Source organism: Mastigoproctus giganteus, chromosome 8 (assembly GCF_048544385.1).
Source record: "Mastigoproctus giganteus isolate SK-2022 chromosome 8, ASM4854438v1, whole genome shotgun sequence".
In the NCBI taxonomy this organism is placed as follows: domain Eukaryota; kingdom Metazoa; phylum Arthropoda; class Arachnida; order Uropygi; family Thelyphonidae; genus Mastigoproctus; species Mastigoproctus giganteus.
In genome coordinates this window covers 156,494,632-156,515,990 of record NC_143582.1, presented here as the reverse complement: position 1 = coordinate 156,515,990, position 21,359 = coordinate 156,494,632, and the positions used below count along the sequence as shown (strand labels likewise).

Here is a 21,359-nt window from a genome sequence, read left to right as displayed (position 1 = left end):
TGTCGGCCATAACTTTGTGTGTTTCTGATGATTTCGGTAGTTCTTTTTTCTAATACGGTCTGCATAGTGGCTGCAACAAAAAGTGTTGACCGAAGGGTCTGACAAAAACGAAGAAAATTGGGTTGACTGAAATGACTCCCCAAATTTCTATCCAATTCAAACGGATCTTCGATCGCTAACGGGGAAACCCATTCTGGTCTCTCTTTTCTAAAATAAGTGGTTCCCCTTCCTATTGCTATTATTACATGGATAGTCAAATTCGTCACTATAATATAACAACAGTCTTAACCACAGTACTCCAACTCCGTCCTTGTTCTTTCCCCATCCTGACCATGTACGAAAAATGTTTCCCAAATCATATTTATATCGGGTTGGCACTCCTTTCCATTCATAATCTTTTGTCAGGTTATGCAGTTCTTGCAACACGGGAAGAACTGGGGGATTAACTCTTTGTAAAAAGTAAATAACCATGATGGTGAGGCCATCAGATGATATGCCATTCCTACCTGCTCCTTTTATTTGAAGCTCTCTAGAAAGATATTTCAAATTCAGAGTGAGGGTTTACACCCTTCCATCAATCTGTGAATAGGCACGCAAAAGGTCACTATTTGCTTCCGCACAAGGGTTATTCATGCAAATATCAACAGAAATTGTTTTCCTTCGTGGTCCATGACTTCGAAACAATAATTTGATAATTGGTACCCTTGCCCGTACGATTGGGTCTGCTTTTATGCATAGGTCCGTTGTCATAAACCAATACATATATCTTCAACAGTCCTTCTCGCAGTGAGTGGTCGAAACTCGGGTCCAAGAGTCAATAGGCTGACATTTATGTCTAGGTCTGAGTTCCACGTTTCAAGTCGGGTGGACGAAGAACCAATAATTGATACTTTAGATTCGGGATACATGTTGTGAAGTTGATCCCTAAGGTGGAGAAACAAAACTTCCTTTTCTTTCCATTCGTCCTGTGTAGGTTCCACTCTTTCCACTTGATGTGTGATTAGAGCTGTTCATCAATGCCTGTTTTACCCGTTCCTGTCGATCGTAAATTGTGTACATAGGCATTCGAGGTCTCATGCAATGATATTTGACTTGAAATACGTCCATCCTTAAACTAGCTATCTCCTTTTCCAATTCTTCAATAGATGTAGCTTCTTCCTGTGCCATGCTAATATCTGTAGTACGGTGACGCCTGCATGTGAATAAGATGGTATACTCTTTTAGAGTTTATTTATAAATGACGTTACTATTAAGCAGTTTTTTTTTCATTGTTCTATCTTATTGGTTTACTATTATTAGTGTTCATCGGTATAGATAGATATGTTCTTTTCTTGCCCAATTATTTGCAAAGTTAGATTTTTTTTTTTTTGTACTTAGCCCACCATAAACTGATAAAATTTTTTTTTTTTTTTTTGTTAAAACATGATGTTTGATACGAACATCGTCTGATTTCTTTTATAATTTGAACATTGTCTTCCTTATTATTATCACACTCAGCATTCTCTGGAGGAGCTATTGCATCTAAAATATCCCATGATTCATTGAGAGCCAAGAGATTAAAATTACTCGCCAGATAAATAGTCTTGGTAAGCCATGATGCTATACATAAGACTCTTTCTACTGTGACATTCGCAAGATCCTCGATTGTATTGAAAATTGCGACAAATTCTCGATTCAACTTAGTGAGGAGTTCCATTAGATTCATGGCTCCAATATTCTCTTCAGTTTGTCACAAAGACGCTGAAAAAACCAACTTCCATTTGTCCTCATTTGCCAAGATGGACACCATGGCACGGCCGAATGAACCACAAGAAAATCGGACTGAGCAAATGGTCGTATTGACCACTGATAAACTGTGTGATCTGTGGATTGTACACCAATATTTTTTGATCGAATACCATGGCAATTTTGCAGAAAATAAATTTTGAGTTTACCCGCAAGTGTCGGGGCTTTGCTTTCCATAAGATGACAAGTAAGCACATCAAAAGTATACAGTCCATCTCTTACAAGTAACCTGGTATCATCTCCACGTGTGATAACACAACATACGAAACAATCCACTTGTGAATGATCTTCTCTTGCAATTCTATATAGAATCGCTCCAATTTCTTGCCTTGAGGCATTGTAGTATACCTGTGCCATAAATCCCATGACTAAAAAACATCCACGTAACCTTTCTGCGTCGCGTCCAGCGCTCATCCCATCACATCCTGGAGGTATAATATCAAAAACTCGATTACATAGAATCACACACACTCCCTTCGTGTTATGATCCATTTGATAGGCTTCCTCTCCCAAAAGTAATTGCGGCATCGGTACTGGTAAAGCATAGTGGGAGGGAGTGATTTCCCTTCCTAAACATCTCTCTATTAATTGAGGGAACTCAAGACGCTCGCAAATTATTCTAGCCATTCTCACTCCTCGCCCAATTCCAAGTCGTTTGTCACCAATATTCATGATCGTAATTTCCAAAGGTTCATTGCTCATGGGGGAAATTATCTGAGATTCTACTCTAAGATATGTAGATAAGGCAGTTTGCCCTTCCCGAGTGGCAACAAATCCAATACACCCTAGAGGAATATGGATTCGCAAATCCGTTGAGAAGACCTGATGTGTTCTTGGTGGTATTACACTCTTATAAGGATTTAATATTGCATATCCGATTAATGGTGGTACCTCCCATATGGGTTCATAAGCTGAACTTTATTATTTTGTGAAGTATATCGTCGGCGTGGTGGATAATTGTTGAACGATGACGACTTCTAAGTCTCCCGTCCATCTCTGATTACACCCATGCATCTCAGAGTGAGGTTGATTACTAACTCCCGTTTCATTTGAAGTGCTTCGGTGTTGAAGCATGTCTTCTTCGTCCTTTTCTCTTCTGTAATGAAGATAAAGGAGAGTAGACTCAAGATGATTTGTTGCTTCTTTAGCCTCTTGCTTGATAAATTCTAAGAGTATGAAGAAACATGAAGAATTATACCCATTTTCCTAATCACCTTCTTTAACAAACATTCCACCCAACTGTTCCTATTGCTGCTACTAGAGGTTATGATTGCAACGGTAACTTATTATTACCATGATATATCTATATACAAACAAAAATGTTTCTTTTTTTATATATATATATTTACACCTTAACAGATCGTTTGATCTATATACTTCCTTGTGCAGGCCAAACAAGCCCCTACTATAAACAAACCTCCTAAGATACTAAACATTAAGATAGCAGGATATATAAGCCAAGAAGTAAGACTTGTTCCCCGAAGGAAACGCACAATGACTTCCCATGGACATTCTCCTGAACTGAAACTTGGATACTTTTGCACCTGAGAGTAATTTGGATGACTTACCACTACCGTGGGGTCGTCCAAGCAAAACTCTAGATCTCGACAGTCAGAAATAGTGCGTCCTACCAAACAAATTTGCTCAATATGATATTTCTGATCAGTCTTAATTTGTATCTGGATTTCCTTGGCTCATGTGGTCAGAAATAAAGATCTGGTAGCTATTTCTATCCCTTTAAAGGTGACTACGACCCTTCCTGCAAGACAGGTTGATAAGGCCGTCACAGGCATGACTGCTAAGGTACTACATGCATAACATCCTACTGGTACGGTTAACTCGGTGACAATTTTGGACATACTGTGTGAGTTTCCATAAAGAAAGTGTAGCCATTAAAGTTTAAATCTAACACCAAAGGTGCAGATTGTAGCATTTTAGATAGCAACTGTCTGGATTGATCCGTATAAAATTGATGGAACGTTCGAGTTTTAGGCAACTTATTGATCTTCCCTGCCACCATTTTAGATAAGTAGGCTTTCTTTCGTCTACAAGTAACTCTTGCTTCGTATAAGTGGCACTGTATGATATTCTTATCAAAAATAAAGTACTTCGATACATGTAATTAGACTGAACGTCTCCTATTTCTCCATATTTTGGTCTTGATATTGGGGCGGCCTTGTCCAAATATGCTTCCTGAGGCTGTCCAACTGGCATAATCAATAGAGAATCTAAGATTCCTATTGGTTGGTCATAGGCTCCAACAATTTATATTTCAATTCCTTTCTGTGTTCGAGCAAAATCCTTAAGGACTATTTCTTCATCTTTTCCATCCTCTTCAGTATGCGCAACTATGACATAAAAACACGACATTCCATTGATATTTCTTACTTCATACGACTTCGTGAAGTCAGAGACAAGCCAACCTCGGTAGTGAATACACGATTGGCTGTCAATGATCAAACAAATAGATCCACTGTCTCCAGCAAGACAGTCGGTAATTTCCGGCTAATTAAGTGCTTCTTTCGTCAACGCGGGAAAATTAAAATCCCGATGACATGCATCTCCCAAACGACAAAATTTGTTTTGTGGGCAGCTAGTTTGACTCACCAAATGCTCTTCCACAGGAAACGTGTAGTAGAGTTGCGTGGTTAACCATTGGCATTTGACTTCCTTAAATGTGAGTCGAAGCTGAAACATAGTCTGCTCAGTAGTCGAAGTAAACCATAGGCATTGAGTATATTCAAGATTTTGTAATGTAATTCGAGCATTCGTAAATAACTCATCACGTGATGTCATCACCTTCACATTTGCATACTTCTGACGGTATGACCTGATGATTACTAAACTCCTCCTTCGCAAATATGCTGATTATTAAACCAATCAACACCAATGTAGCTATTGACACCTGATCGTTATGATTCTCTAAATGTTGACCAATTCGCTCAGTAGTACGAGCTATTCTCTCACTGTGTTAATACTTAATACTCTTTGTTGAACGCCATCCTGCTCTTAAATACAACGTTAAGGCCTTAATCACTTGCCATAGCAATTGTACCAATATTTTGCTGTAGTAGACATTTATGCCATAATTAATCCCAAATTTATGCCAAATTAATTAATGCCATAATGCCTACAGTCACATAGACACAATATACTAAGTTCTGGCAAACAATGTCTGTTTTTGATCAAGTCCCAACAAAAGACAATTTATTTGAAAACATTCATCTCTACCAGAAACATGGACTAGTCCTTGCACTACTTCGCCTTGTTGTGTTAGAAAGGAAAATTTTAGTGCTCTCGGCGTCCTTAACATTTCTAGAGGAACTTGTGCTTGTAAGGGTTCACATGAATTATTTTCTCTATTCCTTGCTTTCAAATAATTAAAGTACCTTTTCTATCTAATGTAAAAATGGAATCAGTAAACACTATCTTAATCCCTTGCTCTTCAAATCTGGCCATCTCCTCAGCTAACACTCGACGATTGGACCTTGAGTAAGGGCTCAATAGGGTGCAGCGTTTAAAAGAGATTAGCGTTGAATTTATTGAGATTCCTCCACTTGTTAATGCTAACCAACTTGTTTGAGCGGGTTCAATGTCACAAATGCAGTCTGATTTTCGGTTACATTCCATTTGAAAACAAAATTCCATCGATCCATTTCATTTTTGACGAGAACATTGACATGGTTTTCCTTCCCTTTTACATTGATACATTTGAGACGTACCATTTCTCTGTCTTACCTGACTGATGATAAAATGCTGGGGAATACCTAACGATCCATTGGGGTATAAGATTCTAGTAACCCACTGTCTTAGGCAGTCCCCGCAATTATTTTTAACACATCCTCCTTCTAACTCTAGGTCTCGGTCGACATCACTTAACTTTGCTAATTCACATTGATAACTATCTCTCCTTATAATACATCTTTCTATCTCACTAACACTAATTCCAGTCATCATTTGTGTAATCAACACACATCCCATTATCCATAAATTCTTTGGCAAGGATTCTCCAAACCAATTCTTCATACTGTGATTCTAATTCAGTCTTGTTAACTCAAAAATATTCACTTATGATGATGTATATATATATATATTTATTTTTTTTTTTTTTCATGCACACTCTCTTTTCTACCAATACGAAACCCTACAAGGTGAAATCATTGATATAAACTCAAACATCTTATGGAGGCTGTGCTTATTTATATATCCTTTTTATCATTCCCAAATAAGACAGACTACTAAAATCAAAATTTTCCAATCAAATCTACAATTATGATTTAATTTTATTGTATTACTTCATTATTTTTCTTTATTCTTTACAACTTAAAAAAAAAAATTTTTTTTTTAAAAAAAATTAATTTTTTTTAAATTAATTAAAAGGATTAAAAAAAAAATTTTTTTTTTTTAATCCTTCCATCTCTCCATGGTTTCCCTAAACCATTCCAATGCACTTGGCGGAGTTGATCTCTCAGTACCTTCTCCTTCAGTGTCAGGTATTTCACCTGTGGTCAAATATCTGCTTTCTCTAGTCTCATCATTTGACTCTAAATTACCTGTCGCATCATCGTCATCAGTGACTGACACTTCTAATTCCCTAACTGCTTCATCTACCGATCGTGATGCTTCACCATCGTGGGAATCTCCTTCTCTTGGCTCAAAAAGATAACCGTAGGCTTCCGCCATCCCGGAGTATATTTAATATCTGGAGCTTCCCTTATTTGTTCTGTCTGGCGCGTCCCACTCTTTTAAATTATAACTATGTGTTGGCCTTGCTGAAGATGCACCTGATGAGGTAACTGGGTGTCGCTGTTGCAAATGGACACCTTGTGTTATCTCCTCTGATGATGGTGATCTTTTAATCCCTGAGCCTGATTCAACTACTGGTCTGGGTATGCATCTTAGCATTAAAAATGCCTCACTTAGATGACTCGGAAGTGCGTCCCAAGTTTCCGGATCGCCTTCCTCTTCCTCCTCCATTTCAGTTGGGATTATTTTAGGGCTTGCATTTGTTTGCTGAGGAGTGGTTTGCTCCTCGATTTCAGGTCTCATTTCCAAAAATGATTTTCTCTCAGTAACCTTGGTTAACCTGTCCACATGGACTAATTGTCGGTCTTATATAGATGCTTTATTTGATAATTTACTGGAGATGTCTGGCTAATGACACGATATGGTCCCACATTTTGTCGAGCTAATTTTCGTGTAAAGCTTCGCTTCACTCTAGGCATATATAGATAAACCATACTACCAACACGTATTTTCTTATCAACTGCTTTCCTACGTCTATAGGCTTCCATTTAGAGGAAGCTGTTCTTCAACAGCTTCCTCTAAATTTTCTTTGACAATCTCATAAGTTCTCTTTAGTCGTGCACACAATGCTTTGCTATAATTTTCCAATGATGAATATGATGGCTGATTATCCGACTTTCATACATGCTGTGAAAACACAATGTTGCGTCCGTACAGCAGAAAACTGGGAGTCTCTCCTTGTTTTCTACTGTATTCAATCAGCGACTGTCCCGGGAGGAGGTCGTTGTTACCGTCATGCTGTTTCATCGCTCCGTGATTTTTGGATAATTATGCGGTTTAAGTGCTTTTTGTTTCAGTGAAGTGTATCCAGCAAAACTTTAACTACAGCGGACTCCCTACGTGAGGAATCTTTGTGTACTTACTGGGTATTTTGCAAGTTACCAGCGTTTATTATCTGTATCCTTTGTTTTAATAGCCCTCGGTCGTTTCTACTGTGCCCCGAGAGTGGACGCGTGGGTGGCGTCCCTCCGGGTCAGTTGCATGAATTTGGTGCGCTGATATTTTGTGTCTTCAAAGTGGTTGAAAGTCTTCTCTTCGGGTTAAAATTGTGCCCATCGAGTTCTCTAGGTGTTGGTGAGTCTGTTGATGGTTTTTATTTGTGCCCAACTTCTAAGGCATTTCGAAAATATGAGTAATTTTAACTTCGGGCTGTGCGTCGTTGCTTTCAACAGGACACAGCGCTGAAATGCCATATAGGTTTGGCTGTTGTGGATCATCTTGATATTGCTTATTTTAAAACCTGAGTGGTGCAGTGAACTATTCCTCAATAGTAATAGTGATTCATGTTATTATTTAGATGATTGGCTCACTACAAACTAGTCTGTGCGTAGCTGTCAATTTAGTGTCCTATAATTATGTACCTATGGAGGCAGCCATTGCTTTTCCCCCGTGGTAGTAAATAAAGCCTCTGTTTGCCATCGTTGATCACGTGACCACCGCGACTGTCTCTGATTGGTGACACCGGCCTTGATGCAGTAAGCCACTTTATTACTAACTCGAATCTCAAATAACAATAGGATACAATATTGTTGTGATCTAACTAATGGCATCATAAATACAATAATTATAGCATAAATGTCTCAAATGATATATAATTGGAATGAGCTGTATTATTGTCTATTGAAGATGTATTAAGAGTTGTATAACTTATGTATAATTACTGTATATCTCAATAACTTTAGTAATTATGTCTGACGAAAATTGCTCATCTTCCATGCCAGGGGACTTGACCGTTGCCCCGGAACTGGCGGAGGCTGGACTGCCGATCTCCAGGACCCTTCTATCAATATTGTTGATATTTTAGGGCAACATTTTCCCCTACTTGCACTGGTCCAAGAAAGAACAAAAGTAACCGATAATGGTCAGAATAATGAGACAGTCCATTTAGATGACTCTGCTGTTCTTGATTACGTTTTTGCTCTGAAGAATAGTTTATTTGACTTTCTTAAGAATGGGACTAAGGTTACCCCTTCCATGATTGCCGAGGTTGGCAAAGTATGGAATTCCATGGAACGCATGTTACTTGAACTAACCATTGAGAATGGAAAGCTAAAAACTGAAATTGCATGTAAAACATTGCCTGCTCAATTTTCAGCAGCTAGCTATGCTGGTGTAGCTGCTTATGGTGTAGGCAAACAGGTTAATGTGAGTGCGATCCCCTCTGGGACACAAACCAGACACGCGGTATTAGTGCGTGCTGATGACAAAAGTGAACTCAAAACAAGTGACGAGATAAAACAAATGGTGACAAAGGAGTTTAAATCAGAATTGAAGAGAATTAAGATAAAATCAATAAGAAAGGTTAGAGATAGAGGTATTGTAATTGAGGCTGCCTCTAACAATAATCTTGAGAAACTAAAGAAGTGTAGTAAGTTTAAGGATCACAATTTAAATGTGGACCTTCCTAAGAAATTGAATCCCACCCTTATAATATATGACGTTAATAAAGAGATCACTGATAATGATCTTCTTGAGGATTTATACGATAAGAACCTTGCCGATTACAATATAACTGGTGACGAATTCAAAAAATGTGTCAAGGTTAGATTTAAAATTAAGTCTAAAATTAAGAATAACTTTCATTGGGTCATTGAAACCCCTGCCAACATTAGGAAAATTCTATTGAATACTGGTAATCGTGTATACATTGGATGGGCATCACATGGAGTAAAGGATTTTATTATAGCATCACGATGCTTCAAATGCCTCGGCTACGGGCACTCTGCACGTAATTGCCATCAAACTGAATATACTTGTGGGCACTGTGGCAATCAGGGGCACCAGATTGAGTCTTGTCCTGACAAGGCTTCTCCTGCAACTTGTCCCAACTGTAAAATGCGCAAGAAGAAAGCTGATCATTCCTACCGTGACAACGGCTGTCCTGAGTATATACGCGCGCAAGAGGTGACCAAGTCGCGTACTAACTATATTCAATCGTAATATAAATCATAATACTAGCGAACCAATTAAAGTTTTGCAATTGAACTGTCAAAGGTCGATCGCGGTCTCTAATGACTTAACCAGAATAATCTCTGACCACGATATCCAAATCTTAGCCCTTCAGGAAGTGTATTCATATAAAGGAGTTGTAAAAGGATTACCATCATCATCAAAAATTGTACAATCTAATACTGAACTACTGGAAGTGGCAGGAACGCTGTGGCCAGGGTTTGGGCAGCCGTGGTTATAGTTGATCCAGGCATTATTGTCACAAAGATAGCAAGCTTGTGCTCCACACATTCTGCCTGTGCCTGTCTGGAGGGTACGTTTGGGCAGGTGTATTTTGTTTCATTGTATTTTCAATGCTGTCAACAACATCAACAGATCGAGCCTTACCTAAATTATGTAGAGGATATTCTCCACAGATTGGCGGGTAGAAGAGTTATTATGTGTATGGATGCAAATGCTGCATCTACATTATGGAACAGTCACTTCACAGATCACAAAGGCGAGTTATTACAGGAGTTAATCCTAACTAAGAACTTACATCTTTGGAACACCGTAGGGCAACCCCCCTACTTTTGTCTCAGCATCTGGTCAATCCTTCATAGATATTACGGTGTCCAACTCTACATTTGGACAAAACATAAGAAACTGGCAAGTTAGAACTGCATGGTCAGCAAGTGACCATAACCCCATAAGGTTTGAAGTTGTTATGGACTCAGGCTGTATGGCAAGAAGGAACTCATACGATTTTCCAAGGTACAGGACTCAGGGTGCAAACTGGGAAAATTTTAAGAACAGGCTGTGCGCAGAAGCCACGGCTGATAACATTGAGAGAATTGGGCAACTGCCGGCAATGGAGCAGGTGGGAGCCGTAAACGACCTAATAAGGTTGGTCTGTGATGCCTCTCTCGCAAAGAAAAAGAGAAAACAGAATCATGTGCCCTAGTGGTCTCAGGATCTCACAAATCTGAGAAATGAACTGAAAAGCGCTCGGCGTAACTATCAGCGTGCCAAGAGAAATAATAGGGCAAGGGTTGAGGTGGACCGTCTGGGCGACCTTTACAAGCTGGCCAGGTGGACCTACTTTAATCAAATTTATAGAGAAAAGAAGAATGCTTGGGAACAACTGGTTAAATTGACACTAAAGGATGAACCGTGGTGACTTGCTTACAAAATTGTGGCAGAGAAATTGCACCCTGGTGAGATCGTTTCGTCTATCGTGGCTGATGGGCAAGAGACTCTTTCTTGGACAGAGTCGATGAATGCAATACTGGATGGCATTATTTGCCAAGACATTTGTGTACCAGAGAGTACGGAACAAACAAATTTAAGGATGGAGCTTGATGTATTTTGGATTAACTGATCAGGACCCGATTACTAATCTTGAAATTGGCGCAGCTATTGACTCTTTGAAGGATAACAAATGTCCAGGCTTAGATTTACTTGAAGTTGCAATATTAAAAAGAATCTGGACAATCAAACCACAACTAATTGTTAATCTTCTTAATTCCTGTTTGGCTGACGGGCGTTTTCCAACTCCCTGGAAGCAAGCCAATCTTAAAATTCTGGTTAAAAATCCTAACAAACCCCTCAATGTTCCATCCACCTATCGTCCTATTGCATTACTACCAGTGCTAGGCAAGGTTTTAGAAAAGGTTATTGTAACTAGATTTATGAAATATTATAAGGCTAAAAATCTACAAGTAAACACTCAATTTGGCATTACAAAAGGCTGTTCAACTGTTGATGCTATAAAGTTTGTAATGGATTCGGTCTCGAATGCGGATTCCAAGTATGTCCTCGGCCTTTTTGTGGACTTCAAAGGGGCCTTTGACACCTTATGGTGGCAAAGTGTCCTGGCGAGGTTCCGGGTGGCCGAGGTGTCTGCTCCCCTTTATCGACTAGTTTCTGATTATTTCCATGGTCGTAGCCTAGTGGTGTATTCTCGTGTCTGTTCGCTTACTCGTGCTGTTACTCGGGGTTGCCCTCAGGGATCAGTCCTAGGACCGGTCTGCTGGAATGTGGTTGTTGATGGGTGGCTTGGGGTACAGCGCGATAAAATTTTGAAGGCGGCATATGCAGATGACTTGATCATATTGGTTTTTGGAGAGTCTCGTAGGGAACTTGAAGAACGTGCGAATGAAATCTTGGGAGACCTTGATGGTTGGTGTAGTATGCACAAACTACATATTTCTATTGACAAAACTAAACAAATGCTTTTGAAAGGTTATTTGAACCTGAATAGACCCCCAGTATAAAAATTAATAATCAATCCATTAAAATTGTAAGAACGTATAAATATCTTGGAATAACGATGGACGATAGATTTAGTTTCGTAGCCCACGCAAAAAATATGCTGAACAAAAATAAAAGTCTTAACTGGTAAAATCATTAGAATAACTAAAAATGTCTGGGGAATTAAACCCGCAACTTTAAAGTTATACTACGAGTGTATTTTTATACAAATAATTTGTTATGCTGCAGGTGCATGGGGTTATCGTGTTAATAACTGTTTAGTCTTTAAGTATTTGACTCAAGCACAACGTTTCTTTCTTCTTGCAATCACAAGAAATTGCAGAACAGTGTCAACAATGGCACTCCATGTACTGAGTGGAAAACTTCCCATTCAATATGAAGTTATTTATCACTACTTACAATATTATCGTCGGAAAGCTCTGCCTGCAAGGGTGAGCAACTATTCAATTAATTTAGACATACCAACTAAGGATGATAATTGTAGAATTAGAAGAGAGTTTGTTAATAGTTGGCAATTATCTTGGTCCAATGCAGAAGTTGGTAGAGTTACTTTTAGATACCTTCCCAACATATTAGAATTTACCAAGCAACGGTTGGCCTGGTTCTGCCCAGGTCTGAATGTATCTTTTCTTCTAACAGGGCATGGCAGCTTGAACTCCAAATTGTTCTCTCTGGGGTTGGCTGCCTCTCCATTATGTAAGTGTGGTGCTCCTGAGACCATGGAGCATTTAATATTTAACTGCTATCTCTATACAGACTTAAGAAATAATCTACAGCTTCTTACAGAAGTGTACAATGAAGATGACCTACCATGTTTTGTCAATGATAAAGAAAATTTCCTAGCTTTTTGTAATTTTGCAGATAAATTGTTTGAACGTAGGAAGAGACTAATTGGAGTCGATCTGTAAACAGTGATGCCAAGTAATCCAGAGTCTGTGTTCAAGGACAAGAACTTTTTTTTCCCTTAAAATATGTTTTCTGTAGTCCTTAGTTCTCTTTTCTTAAGTAACTGTGTTGATTCCACGATGGTAATGATGTTCTGTTTTGTAGATTATTTGCCATAAATATAAAATTGGATTTACTAGAATTAACAGAGAGGTTATCTGTTGGTTGTGTTAGTGGATCTTGAGCAGTATGGTTTCTGTCAAAATGTGACTTGTAAAGACTACCACGATATTAATAGCGATTTTGTGTACAGTGGAAAAGCTGGCTGTGCATGCTGTAAATATATGATATTGAATTGTATAACGCTGACAGGGTGCTGCTTATGTTTGTTCATGGATAGCGCCTCGCTATTTGCCTTCTGAGTTTAACAGTGAAATCTGGTAGTGTCGGGTCAGATAATCATAGCACCAGCCAGAACAAAAAAAAAAAAAAAAAAAGTTGAGGTAAAGTTGTTGAGTCCTGTAAAACGACTGAACAAGTGTGTCTGGTTGCTGTGGCCTAATACTTTTCAAATGGTGTTAATTAATGTAATGAAGTGTTATTCATAGTTTTGGTTGTCTGATTAAGTCCCCCAGGAGTGGTGATCGTACTCACTTAGCTAATAGTAAACATTGTATATAGTTTTTTTTTTTATTATTATTTATTTTATTTATTTATATATATATATATATATATATATATATATGTGTTTTTTTTTTTTTTTACTCTATCCACTATTGTAAACTTCTCTCTTCTATTTCATGTGAGGTCTATCTCCCCCTTATCTTCTATGCAACCTCCCCATACCTCAATTGTTATCCCCACTTCCTTTCCCTTGGGGCCCCCAGGCTTGCCTGATAGCCCCAGTAAGAGTCTCAACTAGAAAGTGAACCTGGCGCGCCTCCTCGTGGCCAAGGTTGGGAGTCAGAGGGCAGGGGACCAGGTGTCCCCTGCCCCCTCGCTACAAAGTCGCCAGTGCCGGCACTCAACACTCATCATAACAAGACACATACTTACATACATACGTACACTTGCCGGCCTTCACCTTTTCAGATGCTACAGCGGCATATAGGGGAAACCCTGGAGACCGAAAATGAAACAAACACACCTTGACCTTGTATTCAATCAGCACAATGCTCATATGTGGGCTCACTATAACCCCACTTGGTGTGCACCCCCATGCGGCACAACATCGCTTCGCAATAAATGTGTGGGCAGGTATGGTCGGTGACTGCTTAGTCGGCTCATACCTGTTACCATCCCGCATGAACTCCGCTAAATATCGGATCTTTCTTGAACAAGTTCTACCATGGTTACTTGATGATGTCCCAGCAAATGTGAGATGCAACATTTGGTTTCAACATGAAGGGGCCTGCCCATTATGGAAGGTGTGTTCGTGACCATTTGAACAGGCGTTTTTGGCATCGATGGATTGGCCGTGGTGGACCCGTTGCTTGGCCCCCACGCTCACCTGATTTATCGAGCCTTGATTTCTTTCTGTGGGGGGGGGGGCCTCAAATCTATTGTGTATGAATCGCCTGTGGAGACGGAAATGGATCTCGTGGCGAGACTCGTCTGCGCTGCTGCTACTGTCAAAGAAACTCCAGGTGTGTTCGACTGTGTCCGCCAATCCATGCTGCGTCGGTGTCTGGCATGCATCGCGTCTCATGGTGGAACCTTCGAGATCTGTTGTAACATCATGAAATGCATCCATCTCGTACTCCATTGTTAATATTATGTCAAATAAATGTTTACCACTAATTACTGTTGTGTGTCATTTCTGCTCCTTGTGCCTCTGCTACTACTTTCCCGTGACGTTTCCGGTTATGAGTTCCTATGCGATTCACATTCCTTTAGATGTTACCTACCTCCCCTAAACGTTTGTACCAATATTTTTGAGACACCCTGTATAGGAACTGTCTCTGCTTTTGGCCCTAGATAATTGCCGCCTTTAATTAAGGCTGTATTAAATCCCATAAAATATTTTATCAGTACCGCTACTAAATGGTTAGATTGCACCATATTAGCCACGCCCAGCAGTCTCTTACAGTTACACCTCAAATTAATTTTTGGAATATTTATTCCTCCATCTTCCCACTGTAAAAGTAAAAATTTCTGCGCCAATTCTTGCCGTTTTCCTCCCCATAGAAACTGAAATGTTGGAATGTAAAATCGTCTCATTGTCCTAAGACTGTCTCAGAAACTGAAATGTTGGAATGTAAAATCGTCTCATTGTCCTAACTGTGATTCCCGTTATAAACACTGTGTATAAGATTATAGGAAGTATTGCGGTTCTAACAATGATGGATTTGTTCTCAAAAGAAAATTGTCCCACTTCCCATTCTTTTAAACTTTCCTGTATTTTAGTGGTGAGCCCTCCTACAGGTAGCATGGAACTCTCTTTAAACGGAACTCCCAATATTTGAATCGATTTATCCGACTCCACTTCTCATGCTAAAGGCCGATGTACCCATTCCCCTAACAATTTGATCCTAGTTTTATTTTCGTTTATGTTTAACTCCGACTTCTTACCAAAAGATCTGAGTGACAAGTTCTTCCACTGCATAACTCGTATTGAGAGTGGCGATAACATCACCGCATACACTATACATTTACACTGCTCTGCCGGTTTTGGCAACGGTATTCCCTGAATGGCCTCAGTTCTGTCTATTCTTCCCAGTAGTGGTTCCAGTGCTAACGTAAATAACAAAGGACTAAGCGGACATCCTTGTTTTATTCCCCTATCAATTTTAATGTTTTTCGAAATTTCTCCATTAATCAAAAGTCTTGTGCTACTACGTGTATATAGATTTCTCAGGTCTGTAAACAACTGAGATCCTATGTTCGTATCTTTAATTATAGAGAAAAGGTAGTCGTGGTCGATTCTATCAAAAGCCTTTTCTAGGTCGATTGCTACTAACACTAAATTGTAACTCTTTCGTTCCGATATTCTAATATATCCTTTAATAGCCAAAGGTTATATTCTATCCGCCTCCCCGGTATACCGTAGCACTGTGTGCTTCTGCATACTGGGTTACGTCGCGTTTTAACTTAGCTGTCAAAATATTTGCAAATATTTTGTAGTCACAATTAGCCAACGTTATAGGTCTCCAGTTACCAATTTTCGTTAAATCCCATCCATGCTTCGGAATGAAAGTAGTATAGGCATTTAAAAAACCTTCGGGTACAGCCCCTTCCTGAAAAAAATTGCTAAAGACGGCCAGAAGAATAGGCGCTTACAATTCCAAAATTTCTTATAAAATTCAACCCCAAACCATCCAGTCCCGGCACGCGTAGTAATATACACGATTTTAAAGCCACAGTTAGATCCCCCACAATTATTTCCCTGTCCTGTAATGCTTTTTTGCTCGGGTGTGAATTGTCCAATCGTCCAAATGGAGTCATCTCTCTCTTTTTTCTGCAAAGCAAGCTCTTTTTCATAGTAATTTACAAAACGATTCATAATAGTGAGCGTAGTTGAAGTTGTCATCGTCTTTAATTTCCTGAACCGTTTTGGCTAAATTATTTAGCCTTAGTCTTCTTTGGTAAAACGCAGCTGAAGGACTATTAACCCCTAGCATTGTCGCTGTTGTGGGTATTATTGCATCAGGCAATCATGTATCCAATCACTGCCTGCAATAAAGATATTAATTCGACATTTATCAGCCTCCCTAAATTTCAGCTGTATTTTTCACGCCTTTTCTTTCTCTTCTTCCAATATTATACCTTCAGTAACCGCTTGTACTTCTGTTGTTGCACTTTCGTCCCTGCCGTTGGTAAATTAATTTTTCTTCTAAGAGATCTTTCACTCTATTTCTGCGTTGTTCGTTTCTTTCCTTAATTTTTGAGTAATGAAATGATTTTGCACTTTCTTTAATTTTCGCCCACATTTCCCACTCATTTCCACCTTTGTTTACTATATTTTTAATAACTGTTGTAACGTCCCAGTCCTCTCTTTCCAGAACTGCTGGGTTGAGCTTCCAATAGCCTTTTCCCAGACTAACGTTCGTAAAAAATAAATCTTCCTTCCATACTGCCATGTGATCTGAAACTTGTCGATCTCCCGCAAATTTCACATGCCCTATCATTATCTTATCTTTCAACTGACTCGTTGCATAAGTGTGATCTATTCTAGTTCCTATATTATTGGCTATTCTGGTGGCCGCTCATTTCCCCGGATTTTTTTCCCTCCAGACGTGTACTAAATGCGACCAAGTCCCATTTCTACAAACCTCGATTAATTCACTAACTCCCCCGTACCATGATGCGGAGTACCCCCCAGAATTTTGTCCATGATGGGATCAGGAACGCAGTTCCAGTCCCCAGTTATTATAACCCACTTACCCCCCCTCATATAGTTGCTCAGTCCCTGAAACAGAGTTTATCTTTCTAAAGTGAAATTTGGACTATAGACACAGATTAGTCTAATTGTACGCCCCCATAACTCCACTGCCACAAGCCGACCTTCAGTATCCATACCCGCCACTTGTATAGTCCCTAAAATTGGAGGAACCACTACTATTCTCAACCCTGAGAATGGATTTGTCCCAAAGCTCCAAAATCCTAACAACCGGTATCTGTTTTGAAACTGCTGGATGTCTGCTAAATTTGCGAAGTGGGTTTAAAATTCTGATTAAAAATTGAAGATTAAAAATTTGGTTTCTTGTAGAAACCAAATTTTCTCCCCATGTTCATCATAATTTGCCATATTATCCTTTGTTTGTTAACCGCTCTCAGACCCTGTACATTTAACAACATAAATGTTATTCCGGACATTATGAACAGAACTTTACTAGAACTTCTGCTAAGATATTCCTATGTTCAGCATTTAACTTTAATTTGTTATTGGTGAGCAACACAGTGAGATCTCCAACCGTCTTATTTCTAATATTGGAAATAACGAAATCTCCCCAAGCGAACTGTATATTTACTACTTCACCCTCCTCATTTTCATTCCAAAGAAAAACCGGTTCTCCTCGAGTTTTAACAATTGCCGTCAAGCTTCGCTATATATTCCCTATATTCTTTTGTGTTCCTACTACATTTAACCATTCTATTCCTTTCTATTCCCTTGTTTGTATACTATCTGACCCCGAAAATGTTTTGCAATTTTTCTTACCGCCTGACAAATTTGATACCTCTTCCCCCTCTGTTTGTTTTGTTTCGGTCTCTTCTTGAATTTCCTCTCTTCCCCCTTTTGCTCTTTTAGTTTTACAGCTTATTTCCTCCTCCTTCTCTCCCCGCTATGTACATTTCCTACTGTATTTTCCGCTTCCATGACCTCAGTCTATTCCGCGTGTTCCGATTGTGCTGCCGACATATCGTATGGTATTGTAAATGTTGGTGTGATTTCTTTAATCTGCGTCTCACCCCTCTGCACTACTATAGTTTCCGCACTCTCAGTATTAGGCATATCTTTTGGCGGCTCGCTCGCTTTCTGCTGTCCTCCCCCACGAGCAACTCTTTCGGTAAAGTGGCGTTCCGGGCATTGAATGAATTTATGCGTGGAAGCACCGCATTTTTTACAATTATTAAGGCAATTGGCCGTTACATGACCTGTGCCATTACAATTAAAACAGTAATCGAAAGCTATTTAACACAAAGAAGAGTGGAAATCAATGTACACTATCAAAAAATAACAAGAGAGGTGCACAGAGGATGTCCGCAAGGGTCGGTGCTTGGGCCGCTTCTGTGGACAATGGTCCTCGATGAATTCCTGACTACAGACCTGGGTTCTGTGGCAGTACACGCCTTCGCGGACGACTTGACATTGACGGTAGAGGCGGACTCCAGGGCCCAATTGGAGACGCTGGCAAATGAGTCACTGCAGCGGCTGCAGCAATGGGCATCAAAGAACCAGCTGAAAATATCGTCAGACAAGACCTCATCGATCCTGCTAAAGGGGACTCTGCAACTACGACGACCCCCGCAAATTAAAATCAACAATGTAACAATCAAATTTGTGAGCCAACTGAAGTATCTGGGCGTTATCCTAGATAAAAACTTGACGTTCCAGCCGCATCTGAAATACATCAGAAGAAAAATCAGAGGATACTCTGGACTGGTAACCAGAATCACAAGGAAAGATTGGGGACTCAAGAAAAAAGCACTGATGCTTTACTATAAAACAACCTTCCTGCCTGCAATCACCTATGCTGCAGCGGTGTGGTATCCAAAAACGACACTGGTAGTCAACAAAAGAACACTAGAAATGACCCAAAGGACCATACTGCTATCAACAACGCGCGCCTGCAGCACGGTAAGTACCCCAGCTTTGCAGGTACTTGCTGGAGCGCTCCCTCTGGACCTGGAGGCAGTTCAGGCGGGGCTACTGTTTTTGCTGGCCAGGGGTGTGGCCGCTACCCACCAAGGATACACGACAGACCCGGCGGGCAACCTAAAACACGAAAAAAATAGGCTACAGACCCACCTCCTAGATCTTTGGCAGAGAAGATGGACAGAGACTACAAAAGGCGAAGTAACAAAAAGATTTCTACCAGACCTCCAGAAAATATACCCAAAGCAGCCACCGTGGTACTTCCCAGGGTACCATATGACAACACTATTAACCGGACACGGACCCTACAAGGAGAAGCTGTTTGGCTTCCGACTCGTTGAGGATCCCAACTGCATATGTGGGGAAAGTGAAAGCTGGAGCCACATAGTCTATGATTGTCAACACTATGAAGACCTCAGAGGGCTACTAATAACAAGGTTAAGATACTTCCCAAAAGGACTGGAGCACCACTTCCTGGACACTGAGGATGAATATAGGCCACTCTCCCAGTATGCGCAAGACTTATTCACCAGGAGAAAAACACTAATAGCTATCTACAGCAACGTACACAGAGATTGACAAAAATCGGCGCCAAATGTGACAAAAAAAACTGAAACCCTGCAGAGGACCAGTACTTGGGCAAGAAGAGTGCTGATCACACGGAAGAGAAAAGCAAGGATGGGGGAATGCAGCACAGACAGTAGAGAACAGACTAAACGCAGCACAGTTGCAAACAGCTTGATGGCGATCTGAAGAGGACACCCTCGCCCTCTTCACCTATTATTCCCACTTCCTTGGGGGGAGGGGACATTTTTTGTTCCTTCTCCTCCACCCCCAAACTTCTACTCTGTGGGGCATGGGCATGCCCCACTGAAAACTGGGGCTATCTACTCTATTGGCTCCATATTTCTGTCTTTTCCCCCCAATCTTCAGTCTCCCTCCCCTCTCTACCTTCATCATAGCGAAAGCCCCACACGTCAAAAACTTAATATGATAAAATTACCTTACGCCCAAAACTCGGCCTAGCAAACCAAAGCGACATTACCCCAGCGCAGATTTTTTATTTACTTATATATATATATATATATATATATATATATTTTTTTTTTATTTGTTTTTTATTATTATTATTATTATTTATTATTATTATTTTTTTTTATTTTATTTTATTTTATTATTATTTTTTTTAAGGTCCTAGCCGCCGAAATCCCAGGAAATTAAGCGGCAGGACCTGCCAGAGTGAATCTACAGCTACTGGGTTCCTGGTCTGCCTCCACGGGGCGTAAGTGGGACAACGTTGGGCCTCAATAGGGGTCCAACGGCTAAATGACCAGATGAACAACGGTACAGAACACAACACATGAACAATTCCCACACACTTTTAAATCTCTGGCATTTCCCAGTGAACTGGTTCACCACAATGAAAGCAACGCGGAGATGGGGGAAACCCCTGGTGCCGTAAGACAACAACACACACTTACACTTACACTTAATTACAATTAAAACAACGTGATTTTTGGCATTCTGCTCCCAAATGGTCTTTACTTCCACACCTCAAACAAACTTTCTGAACTCCTGGGTAATTTATTAATAACCTGTGACCCATCAAATCGATGATGTTTGGCGGGCGTTTTCATGTCAATATGAATTTGCACCGTACCTGTTTCTACGCCTGGCCATTCCTCATATTCTGTCCTGTGAATCTTAACAACCTTATCAAACTTATTAAAAAAGCTCTCGACAGGACTATTAGACATTTCTACTGGAAACCTGTTAATAGCTTTGCGTACGTTACCAATTTCCACAAGTTCGGGTATGACATTTTTAATAGAAACTCCTTTCTCTTGTCTCTGCTGTTTTCAAGACCAACTGATATTTCTGCATCGGTAATAGAGTTAATCCTTTTATCTCGTGAATCGAAACAACCTGAGTCACTCCTTGCATTACCTCTCTAATTGGACAAACCTCTGTAGTCTGAAACTCCACTGTCCTTTCTCTAAAAAAGAACTGTGCCATAATTAGTCTCCATTCCTTATGGAAAATGAATAGATAAAAAATCCCGTGTCCTGCCTGACACCAGCAAAACGAAAAAAGAAAATACCTAACTTGGCAGAAATTTTTTTTAAAGAAATGTAAAGCAAAAGAAAATCAATCACTTACTACCCTCCTAAAGGAGGTCTCCCCACAAAGGGGTTACCTCAGCTGGATGGACCGCCGCTAACCTCTTCATACGATCGTACACTTTCCTCAACCTTCAGAACGAGTAAAACACATCTGAACGAAACAAATCACAAACCATCCTCAGACGATCGTTTCGAAGCTATTTTGTGTGGGATAATAACTCTACTCTCCAATTGTCCCTATT

General features: G+C 39.9%; 1 protein-coding gene across 1 annotated transcript; it reads right to left on the bottom strand.

The window, feature by feature from the left end:
- Nucleotides 1-1,701: 1,701 nt before the first annotated feature.
- LOC150081943 (caspase-7-like) lies at nt 1,702-2,457 on the bottom strand. Its single transcript, XM_090380375.1, has one exon. It carries the CDS (start codon nt 2,455-2,457, stop codon nt 1,702-1,704), a length of 756 nt encoding a protein of 251 aa, XP_090236501.1.
- Between the last annotated feature and the right edge of the window lie 18,902 nt (nt 2,458-21,359).